Source organism: Chinchilla lanigera, unplaced genomic scaffold, assembly GCF_000276665.1.
Source record: "Chinchilla lanigera isolate Chin_1 unplaced genomic scaffold, ChiLan1.0 scaffold00080, whole genome shotgun sequence".
In the NCBI taxonomy this organism is placed as follows: domain Eukaryota; kingdom Metazoa; phylum Chordata; class Mammalia; order Rodentia; family Chinchillidae; genus Chinchilla; species Chinchilla lanigera.
In genome coordinates this window covers 6,249,276-6,261,743 of record NW_004955481.1, presented here as the reverse complement: position 1 = coordinate 6,261,743, position 12,468 = coordinate 6,249,276, and the positions used below count along the sequence as shown (strand labels likewise).

At 37.5% G+C, this 12,468-nt stretch overlaps 1 protein-coding gene across 5 annotated transcripts in view; it reads right to left on the bottom strand.

The window, feature by feature from the left end:
- Nf1 (neurofibromin 1) overlaps nt 1-12,468 on the bottom strand; it is a 258,325-nt gene that overhangs the window by 142,436 nt on the left and 103,421 nt on the right. For 4 of the 5 annotated variants that reach the window (XM_005402798.2, XM_005402800.2, XM_005402799.2 and 1 more), the window contains exons 15-24: nt 11,475-11,554; nt 9,352-9,475; nt 7,134-7,295; nt 5,771-6,020; nt 4,969-5,042; nt 4,603-4,686; nt 2,530-2,970; nt 1,981-2,120; nt 1,416-1,538; nt 802-885 (exon numbers count right to left, since the gene is read on the bottom strand). In XM_005402798.2, coding sequence (XP_005402855.1) covers nt 802-885; nt 1,416-1,538; nt 1,981-2,120; nt 2,530-2,970; nt 4,603-4,686; nt 4,969-5,042; nt 5,771-6,020; nt 7,134-7,295; nt 9,352-9,475; nt 11,475-11,554 — 1,562 coding nt within the window. The remainder of the gene's footprint in view (nt 1-801; nt 886-1,415; nt 1,539-1,980; nt 2,121-2,529; nt 2,971-4,602; nt 4,687-4,968; nt 5,043-5,770; nt 6,021-7,133; nt 7,296-9,351; nt 9,476-11,474; nt 11,555-12,468) is intronic. The other variant, XM_013503423.1, reaches the window with a different exon arrangement.

Here is a 12,468-nt window from a genome sequence, read left to right as displayed (position 1 = left end):
TGCCTGGCTGGTAAGCACAAGGTCATGAGTTCAATTCCCAGTACTGGGAAAAACTGTGGGACTAGCACTATAGCTCAGTAACACAGTGCCTACTTAACATACCTGAATCGTGGGTTCAATCCCCAACAAAAGTCAGTCAATCAATCGAAAGCATATACAATCAAAGTAGCCCTGGCCAAAGATACAGTGTTCATTTATTGATATGTCATTAAGTATTTATCATTAAATACTCTTATACATTTATCATTTAAGCAATTAGTTCTGAGAAAGACGTGATTAAGCTCCTCAAATAATACTTGTACCTTTATCTAAACATCAAATACAACCTAAGAGACTTTATGCATCTTCTTTCCCAGTAACTGTAAACTATTATTCTTAAATTGACAGTATTAGTCCCAAGTAATACTTTCTCACATTTGTTTTTGCTAAAAGTCTTTTAGTTAAAAAAAAAATAGTAACAAAGACCAGTATCTTTGCTCATCATGATGCTACATGCTACTTGGGATGCTGAGGTAGGATTAGGACTGCAAATTTAAGGCCAGCCTGAGCAACTTTGTGGGACCCTATTTCAAAATAAAAATATAAAAAGGGCTGAGAATATAGCTTACTGGCACTATGCTTGTCTAGCATGTTCAAGATGCTGGGTTTAATCCCCAGTGCCATAATCAAATCAACTAATCAACAAAAGCTTAACATCTAAAAAAGAACTACACACAAAAACTATGTATGACAGCTATAATGAAAGTTTTAGTGCCTAAAGTAAAAGCTGGTACTATTTAAGTCTTTTTTTTTTTTTTTTACCTTGTAAGACATTTTACATCATCATCTGCTGCTTGGTTTGATGTTCCCATAACCCAGTCCGTCAGGTATTCTACCATTTTATTCCTACACAATGGTGACAAGATGGAAATAGCAAACAATTTTTTAAAAACCACATACATACATCTTTTAAACATTAAGATTTTTAAATAGTGCACATAGATAACCCAGGTGACATGTCAACTTCATAAAAATGATACTGCTGTCACAGCTTTTTAAAAAAAGTCACAAATACAACTTAGATATTGGTGATCTACATTAGCATTCTGTTATGGTACATTTTGGAAATAATCAATTTCTCAGTGCAAGTAGAACATAGTGTTTAAAAAATGACATTCTCATCCCAGCACTCGGGAGGATCACTGGGAGTTTGAGGCCATCCTGGGCGACATAGTGAGACCCTGTCTCAAAAAAAAAAAAAAAGGTATTTCCAAAGGTACAAAGCTTTGGGCAATTTGGAAAGATATTCCTAGATAACAACATGCAAAATGCTCTCTTTCCACTTCTTCCTTTCCCCAGGGAGCACAGGTTTGTTTTTCTATGTTCCATTTCACATGACATGCACAAGGCTCTCATTTGCTCTTTTGAGAACTTACCTAAATTTCATCTCTTGACAAAATGAGAGGTCATCTCTCCTTGCCATCATAACTTCAACTAACTGACAAAGTTTTGTTTTTATTTGAATTGCATGGACCATATTCCCAAGCACACGAACATATCTATTTAAATAAAGAAACATTTTTAAAACTTATCAGATACAGACAAAAAAGAACTATAATTGCTTTCATTAATCTCTAATTAAAATGACTAAATATAATTTAAGCACAATAAAATTTTTATTTTACTTAAGAACACGGCCGGGCATGGTGGTGCACGCCTGTAATCCCAGCACTCAGGAGGCTGAGGCAGGAGGATCGTTGAGAGTTCGAGACCAGCCTGGGCTACACAGTGCACTCAAGGCCAGCCTGAACTGCATAGCGAGACCTTGTACCAAAAAAGAAAGAAAAAAAAAAAGAACACATACAACTTCTAGTTTACCTTGAGCCCAGTAAACAAAAGGATGAAAAATTTTCTCATCAGTAACTGCCAATATCAATGTGTCAGAGGGTTTTTTACCTCTTAAAATATCTTTCTGCTACATTTTAGTAGCTGAATGCTTACCTGACCAGATTTAACATCATTGTTTCAATGCTAGCTTGCCCCAGATGTTCAGAGCTGCCTTCAGTATGATTATCCAGTAAGTTCTTCATGATAGCTATGGTTTGCTCTACAAACTGAGTATTGGTGTCAGTCAATAAAACCTATACAAAGGACAAACTACATTAGTGACTTATCATCAATGCACAGCAGACAGACCAAAGAGATGAAACTGACTGTCCTCAATATTTCCTTCTCCTTTTCCCTCTCCGTCTGTCTTTGTGTCTGTCTTACACACACATACACACACACACAGACTCAAATATGTAGATACACATCCATATCGCATGATATTCATACCTCCAGGCACATTCAAATGCCAAAGTTCCCAATAAGCAAACTAAATCCTGTGTTAGAAGACTGCTTCCTATAAATTTTTGCTTATTTTTTTAATTGTGAGTGAATATTCATGTAGAAAACTAACTTAAATCATTTGGAAAAAATAAGACTTCATTTTTTCAAACAAGATCCCTCTATAGGAAAGGGTGAAAAATAAAGCAGAGAACACTTTACCTGTCCTTGGGAGTCAAAAAACTTGCTGATGGTATTCTTCAATTTGTTAAATAGCATTGGATAGAGAGCAGGACTCAACTCTAGACCCACCAGATCCTTAACATTGCTCCGTATTTGAAGTCCCACTTTCTCATGGTTACACACCATTAAGGATAGCAGCCGATCCATAAATTTGCTGACAGGTGTATCTGCATTTCCCTCTGAAGACATCACTGAAATCATGGAACCTTTACGTTCGCTAACTGGGCCCATGGGTGGGCTATAGGTTGCGAGACCAGAATTGCTTCTCTGCTGCAGGCACACTCCTCCAAGTGCACAAAGGAAGCCAGTCATGTTGATCCACTCCTGCAGGGAGTCTGTATCAGATAAATCTATAGATCCGCCTCCACTCACATGGGACATTCGTCTCTTAACAATGGTCTTATGAAGACTTTCAGCAGCCTAAACACAAAATTTTTGTGGAGAGCATGAACAACCTAGATTGGCTAGAACTTCACAAATTACTCCTTATCATTTCTTTCAGTAGTACATTTTTTACATTTTAAAAAGCAAAACTTAAAATTCTCATATATATTTTTAATTAATCCAGAGTATCAAATTTCTTTTAAAAAGCTTTGGTTTACATGGATGGACCTGTAAAACATGTTAAGTGAAAGACGCCAGTCGCAACAGCCCACATAAGTTATAATCTCTTTTACATAAACTGTCTGGAAGAGGCAAACCTACAGAGACAGGAAGTAGATTAGTCTGGATGCCCACTGACAGAGGGGTACAGATAGGCGAAAAATCAGGAGTTAGGGGAAGAAATAACTAAAGGGTATGAGTTTTTTGTTTTTTTTCTTTGAGATGATGGAAATGTTCTGTCTTTTTTTCTTTTCTTTTTTGAGGCAGGGTCTCACTATGCAATTCAGGCCAGCCTTGAGTTCACTTTGTAGCCTAGGCTTGTCTCAAACTCACAGCAATCCTCCTGCCTCAGCCTCCTGAGTGTTGGGATTACATGTGTGCACCACCACACCTGGCTGAAATGTTCTAAATTATGTAAAGGTTATACAACTCTGTGAATATAGTAGAAATGATTACTGAATAAGATTCCTGAAGGAAGTAAATTCTATGGTATGTGAATTAGGTATCAGTTAACAGCTACCAAAAGTTTCATCCAAAAACTACCTATCCTCTCCAAATGATATATAAGGTATATAATTTTACTGCATAAAACAGCTTTTTTTCTTGTTCTAATTAAGCATGACCAAAAAACAGCTTCTCTCAACCACCTACAAAGACAGCAACATGCGTGATACAAATACAATATACACAAATACCAATTAATTATCTATTTCTGGGGTAATAGACAACAACTGAAATTAGTTGATAAATTAAATTATATAGTTGATAATAGTTGACAAACATTCAAATTTTAAAATTTCATTTAACCTATGCTTTCAAGCGTCTACCTATTTAGATCTCTTAATTAGAATATCTAACAAGGGGGCTGGGGATTTAGCTCAGCGGCAAAGCGCCTGCCTGGCAAGCGCAAGGTCGTGAGTTCAGTTCCCGGTACTGGAGAAAAACCAAAAAACCAAAAAAAAAGAATAACAAAATAGCAAAATGAATTTTATTTTTATGTTTCTCTATTCCTGTTCTTCCCCTTTTTAAAAATTTTGTGAAATACCTTGACTAAAGAGAGGGAAAAAAAAAAAAAGAAATGGTCTCTTGCACAAATGTTTTCCAGCAGTGCAGTCCAATATTTCTGCAATGATGGAATGTCTCACACATCACTATTGTCCAATACACTAATTGCCACACGTGGTTATATGGCTACTGTATGACTGAGGAACTGAATTGTATTTAATTTTCATTATTCTGAGTTAAAATTTAACATAAATTCATGCAAACAGCCACGTATGGCTGGTGGCTACCACATTAGACAATGCAGATCTAGATGCATTCAAACTCAGTAGTTCTAAGATAATCACATACGTGTTACACTCCGAATGACTCGCAGAAGACTGCTGAAGTGAAATACATGTGTACAGGAAGTCAATTAATAAACAAAAATCAACTTTATAAACTCACCTGGCCATCTTCCATTTTGGCTTTAGGATAGTTCAGGATTAGTTTTGTAGCTTGTTCCCATTTTGCATGTGTATCTTCCCAAGCCTAAAATAAAAGCAATTTTCATTTGAAAGAAAATTTAAGCCAAGAGCTAAAAATCTGTAACAGCTAGGTTTTGACCTTGGTGTTAACAGCTAGGTTTTGAACTTGGTGCATATTACAAGTATGTATATTATAAATATAACTACTTGGAGCACACTAAAGTATAACCTATTACTTGTAAAATGTGCATTATTCAGATTCACTTCAAAAGCCTGATCACACGTCGCTGCTGGCTTCTAACACTGAGGCGGAGAGGGAGGAGTGCTTCTGTTGCTGAGGGCATACCTCAGTGTTTCCTGCAGTGGGGTGCTCGATGCGCCTTAGCAGTGCCATCACTCGTTTCTGAAGTGCTGCTCTTCCTAAGCAAAGTCAACAGAAAATCAAATTATTACACTCAGCACCTGGTTTGCCAAAGGGAAACCTGACAAGCCTCACTCCAGAGGTAAAGCAGGAGGGATAAAATGCTTCAAATGACAAAAACTTCTTTCACTAACCTCAGACAAGGTATTTATCTTGAACTCCATAATGAGTTACTCAAAAGGCATCCATGCCATGTGCTTAAAACTACACAATACGCATTTCAGGCCAAGTAAATGAGATAATTCATAATAGAGACTAATTGACACTCCCAGTTATTTAACAAATATGTAACATATTAAAAATTTGGCAAGGGCCAAGGGTGGCAGTGCATGCCTATTACTCTAGTGCTCAGGAGGCTAAGATGGGAGGACTGTTGGGAATTTGAGGCCAGCTTGGGATCACAGTGAGATTGTTTCAAAGAAAAATTTTTTTTGGTGAAAAATTAATATTTGTTTCAAATGCTACTGATTTTCATCCTACCTTGTTCAGTAACAGATTACAAATAAGCTACTGCAAACTTAGAAAGCAGTAATCTTAAATACTCTTACGTTCTTAACACAATTAGACATCATGTGACTCAAAACAGAATTAAAGGGGCCGGGGATTTAGCTCAGCGGCACAGCACCTGCCTGGCAAGCGCAAGGTCATGAGTTCAATTCCTGGTACCCGAAAAAAAACCAAAAAAAAAGCCACAGAATTAAATGTTAAAACAATTATCCACACTTACCTGTTGACATCATGCTGCTGACAGAGGCGAACTCCATGAACGTGTTGTAGTTGGGCAAGAAGTTGTGCACTGACACCTCATCCACCCCACACCGGATGTCAGCTTCCTCACAGAGGTGGCGGAAACACGACATAGCGACCAGGACGGCTTCCGTGTCAGGGCTCCACAGAAACATGTACAGGGCCACTTCGAGTTTGGTCTGGGCCTGGCGGCATATTGGTGGGGTTCCACTGTACCCTGCTGCACTATCCTGGGAATCAGAAGTAGGAGATACATGTTTTCCACTTACGTAAGTTTATTTACAAAACTCAACCATCCAATAAACTGTGTACCATACTTATTAGCATTTAAAACTCAAGAGAGACAAAAATGAATAATGCAATAATTCAATTAGACCTAAAAAGTTTTTTTAAAAACTCATAAAAACTTTAATCATGATAAGAATTTTCCAAACAAATCATATTGTAAGTAAGATTATTTGAACCAACATAATGTTGCGATCTGTAGAATTTCAAATCAAATAGATGTCATCTTAAGCTGGGTTCCAGAAATGTAAATTAAGTCTAGCATAGACATAAGTAAAATATCACAACATAAAACTACTTCAGGAAAAATGTAAGGCACTTCCCAATCAATTATAAATGACAAAGGAAGAGGAAGTGACAGGAAAGTCTACTTCCTAGAGGGATGAAGTACTACAGGCACACTCCAGCACTGATTCAATTAAGCACAAAGAAGATTAAATACTGCAATAGATGATACATTTGATTCTGAATTTTATTACTTCCAAAACATGAAATGGAAACATTCATTTATAAAAGAAATGTAAATTCAGCAAGTAAAGCAGGCAGCAGTAAATATCATACTGCTTAATTTTAAAGGTCTAGATATGAACAGTCTTATAAGAATTGTAAGAATTAAAGCTATCAGTTATAGTGTTAAGCAATCAATGATCTCATTTAATACTAACAACTCTGGGGCAGTGGTTATTTTTCCTATTTTAAAGCTGAAAAACTAAGGCACAGAGATGTTAAGAACTTGCCCAAGGTTCCACAAAGACCAGTGATACAAAAATACATAAACAGCATTGAGGGCAGAGAGGCACTCTACCACTGAGCTACATCCTAGCCCTTTTTTTACTTTTATTTTGAGACAGGGTTGGCTAAGCTGCCCAGATGGGACTTGAATTTACAATCCTCTTGCCTCAGCCTCCCTCACAGCTGCCACTGCACCTGCCTAGAATCCAAGCTTTTTTTTTTACACTGCTAAATTACCTAACTGAAATTTACTTAAGTTCATTTAATAGCGGGGGAGTGGGGACAGAACACAGATGATGTGGGAAAATTACAAAAATGCTGCTTACCATGGAGGAGTTTCCTTTCCCCTTTCGCAGAGATGCTCCAGGAGTACAGGCACGTAGTAATTCATCATGATCCATGGACATCTGAGTGGTATTTCCACTAGCAGGAACATCACATCCTACTCCATAAAGGAAGAGAAAGTGACAGGAGCTTCTATCTGCCTGCTAGAAAAAAGAAATAAATAAGCTCTACACAGCCTGACAACCAACTGGAACTGATGCTTAATACGAGTTGTCTTCTTGTTTAAGACTATCCTGGAGAACCTGTCCTCTCAATCCCTATGCTTCACCTTGAGAAACATTTGTTAAAAACTCATTAAGACAAATATTTGCTCAATGTCTTTGAAAATCCTCTGAGTCTTTTCTTCAAATCATTAAAAATATCAAATTCAAGGAATGCAAGTGGCCATGCATGGTGGTGTATGCCTACAATCCCAGCACTTGAAAGGCTGAGGCAGGATGATCACTGCAAGTTTGAAGCCAGCCTGGGGTAGAGAGTTCAAGGCTAGCCTGAACTGCATAGTAAAACACTGTCTCAAAAAAAAAAGAAAAGAAAAGAAGAGACAAGAAATGCAAGTAGCCAGGTGTGGTGGCAGTGCCTGCCTATAATCCCAGCACTCAGGAGGAAGGCAGGAGGTTCACTCCCAGTTTGAGGCCAGCCTGGGCTATATAGTGAGCTCAAGGCCAGCCTGAACTACATTGTGAGACCCTGAACAAAAGAGAAGGGAAGGAAAGGGGAGGGGAGGGGAGGGAAAAGGGGAGGGAAAAGGGGAGGGAAAAGGGGAGGGAAGGGAAGGGAAGGGAAGGGAAGGGAAGGGAATGGAAGGGAAGGGGAGGGGAGAGGGAAGGGGAGGGGAGAGGGAAGGGGAGGGGAGAGGGAAGGAAAGGAAAGGAAAAAGGAAAGGAAAAAGGAAAAAGGAAAGGAAAGGAAAGGAAAGAGGGAAAAAGGCAGGCAAGTTAATTAAGCAAGCCTACCATGGCCATAAGTGAAACAGTAACAATATAAATCTGTGTGAAACTACTGCAACTCAATCAAGTATTGTATAAATAACAAAGACTTTCCCCCATAATATTTTATCCTACGTTATGTCAGGATAGTTGGAAGCTGACTTTTATAAGACAAAACTATCAACTATGTAACCAATGACTTTGTTCACCGGAGTACTTTAGATTAATTAGTAATGTTTATACTTTAGATATTATTCCATAGGTAAGGGCACAAAACTTTGAAGTCTATTCTTTTTCTTTATCTTTAAATAATCTCAAATTCCACTACTGTAAGACATCAAGATAAGACAAATGAGCTGGGTATGGTGGTCCACGCCTGTCATCCCAGCACTCGGGAGGCTGAGGCAGGAGGATCGTTGCAAGTTCGAAGCCAGCCTGGGCTACAAAGTGAGCTCAAGCCAGCCTGAACTGCATAGTGAGACCCTGTCTCAAAAAGACAAAAAAAAAAAAAAAACGAAAACCAAAAAGATAAGACAAATGTAAATAAAACTCATCTCACCATTAGCACATTTGAAGCCAAAAATTTAACAAGACCCATGGTACTGCTTGCATGAGTTTGACACTAAAGATTTCTCAAAGCTATGATTCCAGAACTGCATTAAAATTCATTAAATCAAGTACTAAAACTATGCCACAGTAAAAGAACTTTTAAATTAATTAGCTATAGAAACTATATGTTAAAAGAAATGCAAGGGTCTTTACTATTCCTCACAACCTCAGTGTCTTAATCATATGGGATTAAAAAAAATAGTTACTCCAACCTAAGGAAGAAGACTCTTGACCTCTAAAGATGAAATCCAGATAGAAAGAATATAAATAAACTTAACTGAGGACCTTTTCCATCAGCATCTTGATAGGCAACATTTCCTACACTGACCTAGATACGAGATCCAAATCATAATATGGACTTGAGAATATGCTCTCCAGGCTACTTCCGTTATAACAGCTTCCATTCCTCTAGGTCTGCCCCAAACACAGTCCTACGTAAGTCAACTAGAAATCTTCAACATTACAGTTTGAAGGCCGAAGGCTCAGATCTTTAAAATGTTGATATATCAGCCCCTATCCTTTACATATATATTGCTATTGCTCATAGTGATTGTCAGGAAGGACGAACTGAAATAGAACTGATCTGGCTAATAAACACTTTTTAAATCCGTCCCATTACTATTGTGAATATTCTTTCAATTTTAAAGATGTCCCTTTTGCTTACCTTATTTTTAAGAAGAAATTTATTCCTGCAGATCAAAATTTCTCGTAACCACTTGAGAATTTCTGTGCTACTAAGCATTTGATGACTAGTTAGTTTCTTGCAGATGTAAAAAAGCATTTGGGAACTGTAGTAATAAAAGTTTATTGTTATTGGCACCATAAATAAACAACCTAACATAGATGTAATCAGTACAGGAGAATGGCATTCTCTCATAACAGCTATCAATTAGAAAAGTTTAGTTTCCCTTGCAGGGTTTTAGAGAAATGGTTAGCCAACTGTTAACAGCAGCATAAATAAAGGGAGTCTACAGACTATAATTAAAAAGTAAAAAATATAAGCCCCTTATTTCCCAAACTCCTAAGGTTTTATTCAAGTATCACATCCCTTGAAATGGGCATAAAAAGAAATGATAATTTATAGGGGCTGAGGATTTAGCTCAGCGGCACAGCGCCTGCCTGGCAAGCGCAAGGTTGTGAGTTCGATTCCCGGTACCAGAGGGGGGAAAAAAAAATGATAATTCACATGAACAACACATAAACCTAGTGATATAATGCAGGGGTCTGCAAATCCTCATCTTTAGGTCAAAGCCAGCCCATCATTTTACTTTTTCTTTTTTTCAATTTATTTTTAAAATTTTTGTTAGTTCCATGAATGATTACATCCACTGCAGGGAGTTGGTACATCTATATAACACATCTTAATTCCTTTTACTTCCCCTTGCTCTCCCTTATCACCCCCTCCCTCCCACCACTGGCTTTTAAACATAAAGTTTCAGTGAAACGTGGTCATATCCATTTATTCACATGTTGTCCACAGCTGCTTTCCTGCTCCAAAAGCAGAAGTCAATAATAACTGAACACAGAGACTGGACGACCCGCAGAAACCCAACACAGTGTTCTAGAGAACAAGCTTCTGATGCCAGTCTAAAGCTACTGTCCAACTAAACGGACACTGGCCAGCCACATGTGGCTACTGGGCACTTCAAACATAGCTTGTCCAAACTGGGATGTGCTATACATTTAAAACACCACGTTGGGGCTGGGGATTTAGCTCAGCAGCAAAAGCGCCTGCCTGGCAAGTGCAAGGTCGTGAGTTTGGTTCCTGGTACCAGAGAAAAACCAAAAAAATAAAAAATAAAAAATAAAAAAAAATAAAACACCACGTTGTGAGAACTTCATGAACACAAGAATATAAAATATCTCATTAACAACTCATACTGATTATATTTGGAAATTATAGTATTATAGATATGTATATATACGGGGTTAATTAAAATGTATTATTAAGGGGCTGGGGATTTAGCTCAGCGGCAAAAGCGCCTGCCTGGCAAGCGCAAGGTCCTGAGTTCGGTTCCCGGTACCGGAGAAAAACCAAAAAAAAAAATGTATTATTAAAATTAACTTTATCTGCTTCTTTTAAATTTATAATGTGGGAACTACAAAATTTAAATTACACCTGTGGTTCACATTGTATTATTATCAGAGAACAACGCTCAGGGTTAGAACTTATCTCAGCTTCCAAGGGACTTAGCACACCCATGTCAGAGTAAGATGATGGCAAAACTTGAGGTTCCACATTTACATCTTCCTCAGTGTAGTGCCTTTATGCTCAGTAAGAGATATTTATTTCACCCAGGAAATAGACAATGAAATTCTCTATGTATGTTTTGCCTTCTCAGCACATACACATCATCAAGCACTGTTATGGAGGATTTATGAAAAATCACAGTTTTAAAAAACAAAAAAGTGGGGCTGGGGCTTTAGCTCAGCGGCAAAAGTGCCTGCCTGGCAAGAGCAAGGTCGTGAGTTCGGTTCCCGGTACCGGAGAAAAACCACAAAAAAAAAAAAAAAAAAAAAGTTATATCAAACAAATACTGATAGCTGGGTGGTAAAACTTAACATTATTTTAATAATTTATTTCCTACCTTGCTGTGACATTGTTCTTACAGTTGAAATTTTAAAATTCTAGTAATAGCAAGTCAAGTAAAACACAAAAATCACAAAACCTTGGAGGTATAAGTGGATAGTTATATAGTGAACTAAGTACTATAGAGTTACTACTTGAAGACAAAAAACACAAAACTAAATTTTAAAATTGAATTAAAAAATATAAAGTACATGTACCTGATCTCCCAAAATGTTTCTACAGGAGCATCGGGATTCCATAAATCAATGCTGTCTAGCTGATGAAGAACCAGCAAAGCCTGAATTTTAAAAGGAGAGACAGAGAGATAACTCACTCAAAAAATTTCTTGATAAAATAACACCAAGTACTTATTTTACAAATGTTACTAACAAAATGAGCTATGTATATAACTGTAGCCTAGACACAGACCAAAAGACAAAAAAGAGAAACATGTGAGAACACAAAACTCTAGAGAATAATATATATATAATAAAATCATTTTATTTCTATCACCCTTAAATGACATGCATATATAAAGGCAAAGGACTGATAAATTCAGAACAAATATATACACATAAAACTACTTTAAGAAACCAAATTATTAGCCAGGCATTGTGGTGCACGCCTGTAATCCCAGCACTCAGGCGGTGGAAGCAGGATGATCGCCTTGAGTTTGGGGCCTGCATGAGCTACAGTGAGTTCAAGGCCAGCCTGATCTACATAGTGAGACTCTGTCTCCAAAACAGAAAAAGTGTTATTTTTTGTTTGTTTGTTTTGCTGCACTAGGAACTGAACCCAGGGCCTTTATATTGAGCTATGTCCCCACCCAGCCCTTTTTTTTTGAAATGAGGTTTTGCTAAGTCTCTAAATTGTCTAGGGTAGGCCTAAAATTTGTGACCCTCCTGCACAGTTTTTCAGGGTGTTGAGATTATAGGAACGCACTACCACATTTGTTTTGTTTTGTTTTGTTTTTTACATTTTTGAGACAGAGTCTTGCTGAGTCGCCAAGTTGCCCAGGCTAATCTCAAACTTGTGACCCTTCTTTCTCAACCTGCTAGTCAAATACTTTCAGATATTTAGTAAAAATTGCAATCTGTGTGAGAATCTGCTGTTCGCCTTTTCCCCATCCTAATATGATTGTCTTCCTTTTCATGTTCTCTTCCTTTTTTTCTTTTTTCTTTTTTTTTTTTTTGGTACTGGGAATCAAACTCA